Here is a 15,819-nt window from a genome sequence, read left to right on the forward strand (position 1 = left end):
AAACATTTCTTTCTCCAATGATGAGTTGTCCCAGAATAAGACTCCATAAGCCATCAGGGAACGAAAATAGGAAAAGTAAATCGACATTTTTACGTTTTCAGTAACACGAATTCTTTACAGACGAATGGAAAAACTAGTAGAAGCCGACCTCGGGGAAGATCAGTTTGGATTCCGTAGAAATACTAGAACACGTGAGGCAATACTGACCTTACGACTTATCTTAGAAGAAAGATTAAAGAAAGGTAAACCTACGTTTCTAGCATTTGTAGACTTAGAGAAAGCTTTTGACAATGTTGACTGGAATACTCTCTTTCAAATTCTAAAGGTGGCAGGGGTAAAATACAGGGAGCGAAAGGCTATTTACAATTTGTACAGAAACCAGATGGCAGTTAGAAGAGTCGAGGGGCATGAAAGGGAAGTATTGGTTGGGAAGGGAGTGAGACAGGGTTGTAGCCTATCCCCGATGTTATTCAATCCGTATATTGAGCAAGCAATAAAGAAACAAAAGAAAAGTTCGCAGTAGCTATTAAAATCTATGGAGAAGAAATAAAAACTTTGAGGTTCACCGATGACATTGTAATTCTGTCAGAGACAGCAAATGACTTGGAAGAGCAGTTGAACGGAGTGGATGGTGTCTTGAAGGGAGGATATAAGATGAACATCAACAAAATCAAAACGAGGATAATGGAATGTAGTCGAATTAAGTCGGGTGATGTTGAGGGTATTAGATTAGGAAATGAGACACTTAAAGTAGCGAAGGAGTTTTGCTATTTGGGGAGCAAAATAACTGATGATGGTCGAAGTAGAGAGGATATAAAATGTAGACTGGAAATGGGAAGAAAAGCGTTTCTGAAGAAGAGAAATTTGTTAACATCGAGTATAGATTTAAGTGTCAGGAAGTCGTTTCTGAAAGTATTTGTATGGAGTGTAGCCATGTATGAAAGTGAAACATGGACGATAAATAGTTTGGACAAGAAGAGAATAGAAGCTTTCGAAATGTGGTGCTACAGAAGAATGCTGAAGATTAGATGGGTAGATCACATAACTAATGAGGAGGTATTGAACAGAATTGGGGAGGAGTTTGTGGCACAACTTGACTAGAAGAAGGGATCGGTTGGTAGGACATGTTCTGAGGCATCAAGGGATCACCAATTTAGAATTGGAGGGCAGCGTGGAGGGTAAAAATCGTAGGGGAGACCAAGAGATGAATACACTAAGCAGATTCAGAAGGATGTAGGTTGCAGGTTGGGAGATGAAGAAGCTTGCACAGGATAGAGTAGCATGGAGAGCTGCATCAAACCAGTCTCAGGACTGAAGACCACAACAACAACAACAATGATAGACTGGCGGACGACGTGTGATTCTTTGATGATTTGCAGTCGTAGTAGATACTCAATGTATATGTCGAGTGCGGACGTCTGCTAAATTTCATCAGAAAACACTATAGATCTCGCCCAGACCTCCACTGAAGTCACAAATGGCGGTGATTTGGGGTTAGTGGAATGCACGCTAAAGGGCGTCTGTCTCGTAGTTTTATTTGAAGTAAACGATTTGTAACAGTCTGCTGTGTCACTGTGGTGCCAACTGCTGCAGAAGCAGTCAATGCGCCAGCACCACACGCCGAACACTGTGACGGTCCCTCTCGGTAGAGCCACGTGGCCGTCTGTAGCCGGTCTTCTTGCCACTGTACAGTGTCGTGTCGACCGCTGCCAGCAATCATGTACAGTGGTTACATCCCTGCCAAGTCTTTCTGTTGTATCGCAGAAGGAACACACAGCTTCTCGTAGCCCTGTTATGCGACCTCGTTCAAACTCAGTGAGGTGTTCATAGTGGTGTCTATGTCGCCATAAAGGCCTTCTAGTTTAATATTAACTCACCAGGTCCAATCTCACAGGTAACTAACGCTCACAACCGTTACAGCGCGTGTTTAACGCAAACGTGATTTGCATTCTCATAGTGGCGTTACTAGCGCCACTTTTATGCGACTGGCGCGAAACTTGAGCAGTAGGCCTAATCACTTTTCAGATGTAGAAACACGCCTACCACTTTCATTTATATCACGTAACTTCTTTGTTGCAACTTTTTTTACGTCATTGTATTGCATCGTGAGCAAATGATCCCTTCTCGGTGTTCTTGCTTGTCACTTTCGTGAAATAGAAATTTTCTTTCTGAAAGATGAAAGATGAATCATTACAAGTTCATAATTTCAGAGGACATTGGCTAATGAATATAGACAAACAGGTATAAGAGTTTTTTTTTCTTTCAGTAATGGCAGAAATGGTTTAGTTTAAGTACAGGAGGAAGCCAAATGATACAAAGGGAATGTATACAGAGATCAACGATCATGTTCGCACCTACAAACGGTACTCAGTCTCGATCGCAATTTATTGAATTACTCTCTAAAGTACCATTCAATAAATTTAACCCCACAATAAATATTCATTAGTGTCCTGTGAGGAGAGTCTAGTAAAGACTAATGACGAACGACAGCAGGGGATAGAGGGATAGCTGTATTAAATACTGATACGTTGAGTCATTTATACGCCTCCTCGAATTGTTCAAGCCGACACTAAGTCACACATCAGAGAGGTTAACGGAACTGCTTCGAGCAGGCGACCGACGGTGACACAAACGATGCTGGTCTCTTTGGTAGAGTCTTACACGGAATAAATAACTTTGTTGACGTTATCGAACATTATTCTATCCCGTTTAGCATATGACACAGGGTTTCAGTTCAGCGCTGTGAAGCGTTTATTTAAGTCGATCGTCAATGTAGATTCACGGGTCGAACTGAGAATACGTAAGAATATTTGTGAAGTCCTCTGCATTATTTATACGAGCAGTGGAAGTGTTTCATCTCTAAGAAATACCCAAGGTGAACATTAATATAACCCACGAACTGCAGGGACAGATTCCTAATTAGGGAGGAAAAAAGCTCCTACGACCATGTGTCCGGAAGTACATCGTTGCCACGGTAGATGACAGTTGCTCCGACCATTTGCCGTGTGTTTCTTGTGTGTCGAAGGTGATAGCAATAGTTGCGGTCATATTGCAGGGTACATATAATCGTAATCTGGCTCACACCATGTTGGTGGGCCACTTGCCTGGTGCTTGTACTAGGGTTCGTCTCAAAATCCTGTAGATCCCGGCTCTCTAAATCTGGCGTATGCGCAGTCCGAGACCTCCCTGCACGTCTGAAAGGACCCACGATCACAGAAACCTCCAAAAAGTGGTTGAAATGTCATGTGACGTGATTGACGTTCTGTGACGGTGCTTGTTTTGGTATAGCCGTGCTGCCTCTCGACCAATTTCTTCTGTGGCCGTACACACACACACACACACACACACGCACACACACACACACACACACACACACACACACACACACCAGCTCGGCTTGTTCCCGGCATGCTTACAGTACCCTGCGTCAATCTCACAGCCTGCAACACCCAAGGAACACAGGGCACGTGGTCAGAAAAACTGTCATTCGTCAGCTCCATATACCGTGGCAACTATGCTTTTCCGGACACATGTTCATCGGACCTTTTTTCCTCCAGTTCCAGTCAAGAATCCGTCCCCGCAGTTCGTCGGCGTTATTAATGTTCACCCTGTCTGCACTGAACTCCAAAGGAGTATTCCTTCTAGTGGATGTGATAAATGTACAATGCAGAACAGTCAGATCTATTTACCTTCTGATCATAGATTATCTAAGTTTGGCGTCCGCCCCTGCTAACTGAGTGGTAGCGAGACGGAATGTCATACCTAGCGGACCGGGTTCGATTCCCGGCTGGGTCGGAAATTTTCTCCACTCAGGCACTGGGTGGTGTGTTGTCGTTATCATCATCATCATTTCATCCTGATCGACACGCAAGTCGCCGAAGTGGCGTCAACTCGAAATACTTGCACCAGGCGAACGGTCTACATCTACATCTACATCTACATTTATACTCCGCAAGCCACCCAACGGTGTGTGGCGGAGGGCACTTTAGTGCCACTGTCATTACCTCCCTTTCCGGTTCCAGTCGCGTTTGGTTCGCGGGAAGAACGACTGCCGGAAAGCCTCCGTGCGCGCTCGAATCTCTCTAATTTTACATTCGTGATCTCCTCGGGAGGTATAAGTAGGGGGAAGCAATATATCGATACCTCATCCAGAAACGCACCTCTGGGCCTCTGGACAGCAAGCTACGCCGCGATGCAGAGCGCCTCTCTTGCAGAGTCTGCCACTTGAGTTTGCTAAACATCTCCGTAACGCTATCACGCTTACCAAATAACCCTGTGACGAAACGCGCCGCTCTTCTTTGGATCCTCTCTATCTCCTCTGTCAACCTGACCTGGTACGGATCCCACACTGATGAGCAATACTCAAGTATAGGTCGAACGAGTGTTTTGTAAGCCACCTCCTTTGTTGATGGACTACATTTTCTAAGGACTCTCTCAATGAATCTCAACCTGGTACCCGCCTTACCAACAATTAATTTTATGTGATCATTCCACTTCAAATCGTTCCGCATGCATACTCCCAGATATTTTACAGAAGTAACTGCTATTAGTGTTTGTTCCGCTATCGTATAATCATACAATAAAGGATCCTTCTTTCTATATATTCGCAATACGTTACATTTGTCTATGTTAAGGGTCAGTTGCCACTCCCTGCACCAAGTGCCTATCCGCTGCAGATCTTCCTGCATTTCGCTATAATTTTCTAATGCTGCAGCTTCTCTGTATACTACAGCATCATCCGCGAAAAGCCGCATGGAACTTCCGACACTATCTACTAGGTCATTTACATATATTGTGAAAAGCAATGGTCCCATAACACTCCCGTGTGGTACGCCAGAGGTTACTTTAACGTCTGTAGACGTCTCTCCATTGAAAACAACATGCTGTGTTCTGTTTGCTAAAACCTCTTCAATCCAGCCACACAGCTGGTCTGATATTCCATAGGCTCTTACTTTATCAGGCGACAGTGCGGAACTGTATCGAACGCCTTCCGGAAGTCAAGGAAAATGGCATCTACCTGGGAGCCTGTATCTAATATTTTCTGGGTCTACCCGACGAGAGACCCTAGCCACACTACATTTCCATTTTATCTAAGCCTGGCTACTTAATTGACAACAGAGAGAATATAATTTACTGCAACAGTATCATAGTCACTAGTCAAACAGGAAATCGCCCGGCAAACTCTCGAAAAAGAAGTTGTGCTCAATCCTTCGAGACTGTGGAACCGTTCGATAGAATGAATAACAGAGATATAGCGCTGCAGTCACCAGAGAAAGTTCGTTTTTTTTCTACTGAGTTATCTTGCATTATTTTATGTACACCGTACAATATTAAATTAGCTTCGCAATTATGCGTTCCGTTTTCAAAAATTGTACTCATTCCATGAAGTATATGACAGACATAAGTAAATTGTTTTGCGATGTCGCTCCTGTTTTCACGAATATTTTTGTTGTAGTACTATGCGTTTTGTATTTTACAATTTTATCACATTACCAGAAATCTTTACCAAGGAAACTTGCAGAATTTTCACTGTAGATTGTTTGTCTTGTTGCAGACCGCCTGCAAAGTGGAAACGCATTCTTGCCGGCACGCCATGAAACCCGCCAACAAGGAGAAGAATCAGAACCAGAAGTGCATTCCATGTGAGTATGTAGCACATTAGCTGTATCGAAGTTGAGCGGTTCTATTTGCATCTATGGTTATCAGGCTGTTGGTTGTACCTTGGTTACTACCACGGTTCAGGTAGTTGAACTTCAGTATCAGTCCGGACGGAAGGAAAGTTAGAAACGATGAACAAGGACCATGGTCGTGCCTCTTCCAGATAATGTGCGAATTCTCTTAAAATCGTCGCAGATGTAGAGCTTCTTTGGGAATGTGTATGAATTAGCTGGAATGTCTTGACATATTTCTTGAAAGAGTGGAGTAACTTTGATTTGCAGTGAGACATGATAGCCTGTCCCCGATGTTATTCAATCTGTATATTGAGCAAGCAGTAAAGGAAACAAAAGAAAAATTCGGAGTAGGTATTAAAATCCATGGAGAAGAAATAAAAACTTTGAGGTTCGCAGATGACATTGTAATTCTGTCAGAGACAGCAAAGGACTTGGAAGAGCAATTGAACGGAATGGACAGTGTCTTGAAAGGATGATATAAGATGAACATCAACAAAAGCAAAACGAGGATAATGGAATGTCGGGTGATGCTGAGGGAATTGGATTAGGAAATGAGACACTTAAAATAGTAAAGGAGTTTTGCTATTTGGGGAGCAAAATAACTGATGATAGTCGAAGTAGAGAGGATATAAAATGTAGACTGGCAATGGCAAGGAAAGCTTTTCTGAAGAAGAGAAATTTGTTAACATCGAGTATAGATTTAAGTCTCAGGAAGTCGTTTCCGAAAGTATTTGTATGGAGTGTAGCCATGTATGGAAGTGAAACATGGACGATAAATAGTTTGGACAAGAAGAGAATAGAAGCTTTCGAAATGTGGTGCTAGAGAAGAATGCTGAAGATTAGATGGGTAGATCACATAAATAATGAGTAGGTATTGAATAGGATTGGGGAGAAGAGGAGTTTGTGGCACAACTTGACAAGAAGAAGGGACCGGTTGGTAGGACATGTTCTGAGGCATCAAGGGATCACATTTTAGCATTGGAGGGCAGCGTGGAGGCTAAAAATCGTAGAGGGCGACCAAGAGATGAATACACTAAACAGATTCAGAAGGATGTAGGTTGCAGTAAGTACTGGAAGATGAAGAAGCTTGCACAGGATAGAGTAGCATGGAGAGCTGCATCAAACCAGTCTCAGGACTGAAGACCACAACAACAACAACAATGATAGACTGGCGGACGTCGTGTGATTCTTTGATGATTTGCAGTAGTAGTAGATACTTAATGTATATGTCGAGTGCGGACGTCTGCTAAATTTTGTGGCACACTATAAATCTATTACTGACGTCGATACAAGAAATAACTCATCTCTAGTAAATAACCAGTTATTGAGAACTTGCAGTTACTGTTAAGAACCTGGCAATCATAGTCGTCCACAAGGGGAGGCAAGAGGGGGCATTTGCCCTCCCCAACTACCTCCCCCCCTCCTGGAATGTGGAGTAAAGAGTTTCTGTGATACATTTAGCGGATAACCATCAATTCCTTGGGATTTACACTGATCAGACAGAACATTATGACAAACCCGTCCACGCGACAGTAGCGTCACCTAACGAGGAATGACAGCTGGTCAGACACACACACACGGTGCATCTAGTATCAGTCCGCGTGCTGTCCGTGTGTAGAATGCGGATGGCCCGGAGGCACGGCACGGAAACTGCACGACTTGTCGGTTATTCGATGAGTGTTGTGGTGTCTTCAACACTTGACAAAACCAAGGTGAAACAGTGGTGGAACTAACATCAGACTTCAATGCCAGGACGAGTACAAGTGTGTCTGAACAAACAGTGCACCGAACATTCCTAACGACGGACCTCCGCAGCCATGCATGTGCCAATGTTAACACCACGATATCGGCAGCTACGAGTGAAATGTGCACATGACCATCGGCGCTGGACATTGGCGAAATGGAAGAGCGTTGCATGATCTGATGAATCCCAATACCTTTCTTCATCGTACCGATGGGAGGGGTCGAATCCATCGACTTCCAGTGGAACAGCTCCTTGACACCTGTTCAGCGGGACGCAGACAAGCTGGCGGTGGCTCCATTATGCTATGAGAAACATCCACGTAGGCATCCAATGGAGCTCATGCAACGCAGCGTGACGACCAAGGAGTATCGTACACTGGTTGCATATCACGTAACGCCTTAATGACGAACAGTTTTCCCGACGGCAGTGGCATCTTTCAACAAGACAACGCGTCATGTCATAAGGCCAGGCGTGCGATAGAGTGATTCGAGCAACATAGTGACGAGTTCCAATTATGTGCTGTCCCCCCAACTGGCCAGATCGAAATCCGATTGAACACATCTTGGATGTGATTGAATGTGGCGTCAAAGCTCATCGCCTCCTTCCCAGGAATTTATGGGAAATAGGTGACTTGTGCATGACCGCGTGCAGAAGTAGTGCTAACTCTCCCTCCAGCGACCTATCAAGCCTCATTCCTTCCATGCCATCACACGTCGCTTCTCTTTTCACTGCCTAAGGTGGGCCATAATGTTCTGGTTGATCAGTGTAATAAGTGTTCAGTATCACCTATAAAATTTCGTTCTTAAACCTTAAAGTTTCTTGAAACTGACCAACTCATTTACATAAAAAGAATGGCAATTTTAGAGTCTTGACTCCGCCCCCCGCCTCTGAAAAATTTCTGCAGACGTCCAGGTCTGCAATTGGCAGTTATTAAAATAACTGCGTAATACTGCGCGCGCCTTGTCTGTAATGTGCGTATTCGGTTTTGCAGTAATCTAACCATAAAAATAAGTACACTAACCTATAATATTCGTACTTACCGTGAAATAACTGGCTATTTTCGTAGAGATATAAAAAGTGAATCCTAGTATACTTGACACGTACAGCCACTACTAAAATGTACGGTTCATGTGCAAGCCTGAGTTATATACAACTGCACTGCACAAAAAATGTAATAATTTTTAGTTACGCGGAATAGCCTAAGTTCGACTTTATAAAAGCTCTCATTTCGGTTGTCCAAGTAGTTGCCACTGATAACGAAGAACTTCGAGGTTCATCCATATGTTAACAAAGTTCCACTACTTAGAAAAAGAATTAAGTAAATGATATTTGTGCGGGTAAACGTTGTTTAACTTTTTAATTGGCGTGAATTTTCAGTGTTCTGTTTTATGTCCACGGGTGACTTATTAAAGAGTTCTGAGCTAAAATAAAGCCCTATTTTGAGTACCTGTAATTGCTCTTAATTATCTCGTGTTGGCATCTCAAATTAGCCCTTTATTTAGTAACGAACGTTAATGAGTAGCATATGCAGATAACTGTAACACGCTACTGACTTTCCCAATATTCTGTAGAGCGCTTGATCGTCAAACCAGCAATACGAATTGACCACCCGCTTTTGTGATGAGGCAATTCACAAGCTTCAGAAGCGATAGACGAAAAGATTGTCTCTCTAGACAGAGCGACAAGCGATACATATGAATGCAAAGGACATAAACGTTAACGATGGTTGTGTAGAACCGTAGTAATAATCATACTCACGAAGTATGGATGACACTACATAGTAAGGCTAGCACCTTTTGACACGTCGCAAGTTTGATGCAGCTTTAATGCACCGGCACCTTGAAACTGCATTTTTTTCCTTGCACATAAATTACAATACAGAAAAATTTTTTTGAATAAAAGTAGTCCCGGCTGCAAAATTGTTTTTATTAATAGCAATTGCACGTTTAGCCCTTGTGAGGCATCATCAGATTATGTAAAAATGTAGTAGAAGCAGCTTCATTCGTCAATTGCCACAGCAGGGCATAAAATAAGAATAAATATCATATGGCTAATGCATCCACTCGCCAAACGTCTTATCAGAAACGAAAATAGTGTGTGTTACGGCCAGTTCAGCATGGTTTGCACGGTTTAGAAACATAGATACAACATGTAAGCTGCCAGTTAGAGAGCGTTCCGGTGAAACAGGTCTGCTAAGCACTAGTAGGTTAGGTTTTGCTGTAGTGCTTAGCACACTCGCTTCACTGGAACACTTGTAGTAGCTTTTGCTAGCACACACATTTCACCAAACGCTCTGTGTTTCTACGCTGTGTACACTTTCCTGATCTGATCTTAGCATACATTATTTTCGGTTCCGATAAGACTTTTGAAGAGCAGATACCCTATCCACATGATTTTTATTTTATATCCTGTTGTGACAAGTGACGATTGAACTTTCTTCTGCTACATTTTTGCATAATCTGGTGTCTTACAAGGGCTAATCACAAACTGGACAGATCTGCAACCAACTTCGGATCAGTAACAAGCTGCCATCAAGGGATAGAGTAATATTTTATTAGTTGTAGCGCAGTTCTTTTCTTTGTTTCTGTTTCTCCACTAGAATTTGTTTTTAGGAAAGGCTTTTTGAAGAAAACTTGTCATTTGCATTTGATTAACTAAGAGCATTACGCCAAGATTCATCAGATAACGACAGCAGGAAATATTGTGCATTTCGTTTGCTGAAGTTCCTCTAACGTGCAAAAGATTCAATAGGCAAAGGGCAACTGGGACACTGCAGGTAACTGAGGCAGATGATCACCATGTCCTGTACTGAATGTCTTTGATGAATACCTATCCACACTGACACAGAGTTGGTCAAGTAGAGCGGCACAAGTTTTTGTATTGTATGCCAGAGAGTTTATTATTAGAGGCAGGCTATGACTTAACGACGTGAAGAAAGTTCTGTGTTTCTGTATTACTGTTTTGCAAAGTTAATATTAAAATCACAACACTGTACTACTGTTCTTTCTTACCTTTTGAGGTTACTCAAAGCAAGAAAAAGATACCTAAAAAAAACAATAATACTGCTGTCTGGGTATCTATACATACACAAAATCACTACTTTCAGTGGAGTTGATTCTAGTGCTGTAATCTCAAATACCTTTGCTAACTTACAAACAGAGTCTAACATCTTGCCATCTGGGTTTAGTTTGATACAAAACTTCTTCCATGTTTAGTAGTAGTTTCACAAAAGGGACTTGTAAGCTTAAAGTTCGTAGTTTTTAAGTTTTGTAGATAGTCATTAAATACCCAGTGTTCACACATGCATAAAACTGACATCTCTTCAGTCTCCTGTATGGAGTACACCAAGTTCACCTTGTGCAAATGTGTGTGAAATCTTATGGGACTTAACTGCTAAGGTCATCAGTCCCTAAGCTTACACACTACTTAAACTAAATTATCCTAAGGAGAAACACACACACCCATGCCCGAGGGAGGACTCGAACCTCCGCCGGGACCAACCTCGCAGTCGATGATGCAGCGCCCAAGACCGCTCGGCTAATCCCGCGCGGCGAGTTCATCTAATTTAATAGTGACTAGACATTATGATCTCCGAATTTTAGAGCATAACTATAATTTTTTTTAAATTTAGTGATTTAGTCATTATGATGTCCTAATTGTAGAATATAGCTATAATTTTCACTTATTTCATCACCTTTCGTGAAAGATGGTGCTCTAAGAAAAGACATACCAGTTTGGGCGTTACAATTCTTACTATAGTTTATAAGCCATCTAACAAAGGTGTCTGCTGATTGTTTTGAGTTATTGACTATTATTTTATACATTTCTCTAGCTATTAAAGACTTTCCATCATAATTTAAGTGAAGCTCGTGATTTCTAAGCATGGATCCGTCTAAAGCACTTACAGGCTAACAATTCAGTGTTCGTATATTTTTACACAGACTGTTAATTTTTACTTTTATCATTTCAGTCAGTTTGTTTACCCAAGGCATGAGATTCAGAGCATATCTTTGGATCTGATGTATGTGAGCACCTTCGTGTGGTCTAGATTTGGGCGTGTTTCCTTCATAGTAGTGATAACGTTTTCTGGCTGATCTGTAGCAATGTCAGTAGACACAAGCATAAATAACAACATGATCACCAGAATCGAGATTTTCCGCAAGATTTAGCCAACAACTCCGTCACTTCATAAATCTGGGTACTTGGTTTCACAAGCCCAGTAGTTTTACGCCAGGTTTTGTGTTCGAAACTTTCTGGGCTCATTTCAGGCTGAGGTTATCTGCAAAGATCAGAACTTTCTTTACTTTTGCAGGTCGTTTCTGATCAGCGACAGTATTTACAATAGAACTACTACCATTTTGTGCGACCATGAATGAATGCCGTAACACAACTTTATGGACGTTGTACTTAAACGATGGCGGGCTTTATAATCTCGAGAGCGTTAGCTCTTGAAATATAAACGTAAAAAGTGAAAAATACGTGTAATATACAGTAATTGAAGTAATTACGTGTTCTTAAATGTATTGTGCATCAGAAAAGCACGGAAGGAAGGAAGCTTGAAACAGTGTAACAGTGTGGCACCACTTAGACATGCCTGATTGCGTGAAAACAGTTTTCTAGATCTGCGTCAAAAGTGCAAAATGGTCAAGTGTCCGTTGAGGATGCCGATGCTGCAGATTTTCGTAGTGTTGAGTTCAGGTAACTGTCTTTTTTCATTTATTGGGAGATCATTTTTTTCAGCACACTGAATTTATTTACTTGAAGTGCTGGTAATACTGTCGCTGCAGTAACTGTAAAAACTGGGTCCCTTACACTGCACTCACGGTTTCTGTTAACTGTTACGCTTTTCTTAACCCCATTAACATGGATCGTTAAACTGAATACCGACAATTTTAAGTTGTCTATTTCTGAAATTTAACCAGTAAGTACCGTATATTTGGTCGGATAAGATGGCTTTCAGATAAGACGAGGTATAAAGTTTCGTCAAATACATATAGTTTTGCTGTATGGCCGTCCTGTAAGACAATCTCTAAACTATCAAAGGCCTGTAAATTTAGTCTAGAACAGCGACCATCTGGATAATGACCTTGGGTATTTAGAAAAGCGTCGTATTCACTATTCAGTTTCACGGACGTACCCGTTCTGTACTACTAAAACAATTTGTACGACTGCACACGTCATAAAGCAAAAGCCTCCTTCAGCGTTGTTACGGTTTGGCTTGTAGAAGCAGTGCCGAATAACTAACTCATGTGTACAGTTAAAAAGTATTGCTGGAAGTTGTATTGTGTGTTCACAAATTTTACGCCAATTAGGCTCACAGTAGAAATTACTTGTAGTGTGTGGCTAATGATAGAGCCAACAGAAATAAGGAAATAAGAAGGAAGATTCAAATTAAAGGTCATAAAACAGGCTAAAGAACGCAGCTACGGTGCTGCAGCAAGGGCTTTCGATATAACAGAGAGTATGGTAAGAGATTGGCGAAAGACTGAAGATGCCGTTAAAAAAATGACAATGAAAAAGTGTTCTATGAGGAGAGGAATAACTTGCTGGCCAGCAAACAAGCGTTGCAGAACGGGTACGAGAACAGAGGCAGAATTGTTATGTTGTTACAAGAAATATAATTAGGGCTTATGCATTGAAGTGGGCATGAGTCAATCCAGAGCACGGCAAAGAATCTTAAGCAACAGTAGGTCGATTCAGTCATTTCGTGAACAGAAAAAAATCTGGTAACACAACAGAAACAAAAACTGCGTAAAAATTACCGAAGGATCTTGGCCCTAAAGTTACGAGTTTTCGTAAATTTGTTATTTATACGAGACATAAATACAACTTTTCACCCTCTCGTAATGGAAATATGGATGAAACACCGATGAACTTCGACATGATAAACAACAGAACTGTGGAAACACGTAAAATCTGTTCATGTCTGAATTACAGGCCGTGAGAAGACCGGGTTTACAGTAAAATTATTGTGCATGGCAGATGGAACAAACTTAAAATCTATGGTCATTTTCAAGCTGAAAACCATTCCTAAACTGAAGTTTCCAACAGGTTTTCTTATACATTTTCACAAAGAGGGATGGATGGACCAAAATGGTCTAAAACTCTGGATGAAAAATATGTTGCAGTGTCGACCAGGTGCTCTACGGAGTCAACCAAGTTTTTTTGATATGTGATATGTTCTGTAGTCCCATAACTGAGAACCAAAAATCACAAAGTACGAAGAAATACACATATTGCTGTTATACCGGATGGTCTGACTCTGATGCTACACCCTTTAAACCATTAAAGACCTAATGCGTGAACAGTGGAACAATTGGATGAGGAATGGCGAAAAGTCGTATACGAAAGGTGGAGCTATTCGGGCTGCATCACTTGAAGTTTTGTGTAATTCCACGATAAAATCATGGGAGAAAATGAAAGTGGAAACAGTAATCAAATCCTTCAAGAAGTGTGGAATTTCCAAGGCTATGGTAGGCATTGAGGCGATCTGTTATGGAATACTGACGACGAAGCTGAATTCCATTCACAAGGTTCAGAATGAGATCCATATGACGAGGTTCTCTGTAACGAAAGTGAGGTTGTACTTGAGATGCTGTTTTCCTTAGATTATGATGATGAGGATTTTGCAGCGTTTTAAGTGCAACTGTTCAGCGATTTATTTTATTTTATAATGGCCTTAATTTATATAAAATTTCAATCTGTGTTGTATATCTCCCGTACGAGATGATCACGATTTTTTAATTCTTCAACAATCGTCTATCTGCCGATGTATACAGTAGTTCACTGTTTGCTTAAGATGATTGGTCTCCACTATTTTTATTGTCGTTGCACGACATAAATTAACACACTGAATGTACCTGTTCTGGTTTCCACTCTCACATTCGTTAGTTACATTTCGTTGTTTTGATTTGGATCTTGTGATTTCGTCTACATTTTCCACTTTGACTACGCAAGTGGCACAATTCTGCCGCTGTTTTATGGTAATCACAATACGGGAGATCACCATTACGCAATTGTGACACAGATCTAGAGAATTGCTTACAAGCAGTCGGTCATGTTTGTGTCAGACTATTCCGCTACTTCATCTTTCCTCCATTCTGCTATGGTTGTGATGCACAATACACTTAAGAACACACAAATACTTAAATTACTGTATATTACACATGTTTTTCACTGTTTACTTTTGTATGTGAAGACCTAATGGGCTCGTTAATACAGTGTCCGCCATCTTCTAAGCACAGTACCCTTTTCTCGCCCTCAGTTGCAGTATGGTGTAAAACAGTTAGAATCAAGATGGAATAAAAGCCCACTGAGCTACAACTACCTGGCCTGGTACAAATTTCTTCATTTCATAACGGATTTTGGCTCAAATGGCACTGAGCACTATGGGACTCAACTTCTGAGGTCATTAGTCCCCTAGAACTTAGAACTAGTTAAACCTAACTAACCTAAGGACATCACACACATCCATGCCCGAGGCAGGATTCGAACCTGCGACCGTAGCTGTCTCGCGCTTCCAGACTGCAGCGCCTAGAACCGTACGGCCACTTCGGCCGGGTAACGGATTTTAAATAATGCTCTTTCTACAGCAAATTCGTTCATACAGGTATGGTGCATACGTCAGTTGTGAAATACCACATTCTTACTGTAATAAAAAAAATAACAAAAACAAAAGAAGGTCTTACAATTGGATTCAAAAGGGCTATTAGTTTCTAACATTCACATAGGCCAGATGAACAATACTGGCAGTACTCAAAACGCACTTACAAGCGAAAACCTATCAAACGGAAAACGTATTCTTCATTTTACCGGGGCTGACTAATACTTCCTACATACAAATAGGTAGACAAGTCCTCTAGGGTTTCAACCGATCAACTACTGCCGCACCCAAAAGTGAAGAAGTGATTTGTATCAGAGCTCCGAAATTTGCTTAGTCTCTCTAACTGTTGATGACGATAAGAGATTTGTGCAGGCAATTAATACGCTGTTGTGCCAACTATGTAATAGAATGCACTCGAAGTGGAAATCAGTCTACTTCAAATCACGAAGCACTGGAAGGGCAATTCTAACAGAACTGAATCGTATTTGAATGCTCAGTGTTTTTCTGTAGCTAAAGATGTTGCTTCCCTATAAGCGAGGTAAGTTCTAGGTGAAAAAGTTGTAATTTTGTGTAGAAAGCAGTATAAAATTTAATTCAAAGCAAATTTTGTTTATTGTAAGTCTCACCCACAGCGCTTTATGTACCTGAACTCTTTTGAAATCTCACTTCACATCGAACGACGGACGCTGCACCTAGTGGCCCGAGTACGAGCTACTATTTGGTCATTCTGCACAGGTGCAAGATGATCTATAACGATCCGCGCTGCGACTAGTGGGCCAGCTTTTTACGACTGCTCACTC

General features: G+C 41.5%; 1 protein-coding gene across 1 annotated transcript in view; it reads left to right on the forward strand.

Annotated features, from left to right (window-relative positions):
• The window catches only part of LOC126190835 (receptor-type tyrosine-protein phosphatase kappa), a 707,747-nt gene that overhangs the window by 372,427 nt on the left and 319,501 nt on the right, over positions 1–15,819 (forward strand). Inside the window, exon 2 of the mRNA XM_049931411.1 lies at positions 5,555–5,642. Coding sequence (XP_049787368.1) covers positions 5,555–5,642 — 88 coding nt within the window. The remainder of the gene's footprint in view (positions 1–5,554; positions 5,643–15,819) is intronic.

The sequence above is a fragment of the Schistocerca cancellata genome, chromosome 6 (genome assembly GCF_023864275.1).
Source record: "Schistocerca cancellata isolate TAMUIC-IGC-003103 chromosome 6, iqSchCanc2.1, whole genome shotgun sequence".
In the NCBI taxonomy this organism is placed as follows: Eukaryota; Metazoa; Arthropoda; class Insecta; order Orthoptera; family Acrididae; genus Schistocerca; species Schistocerca cancellata.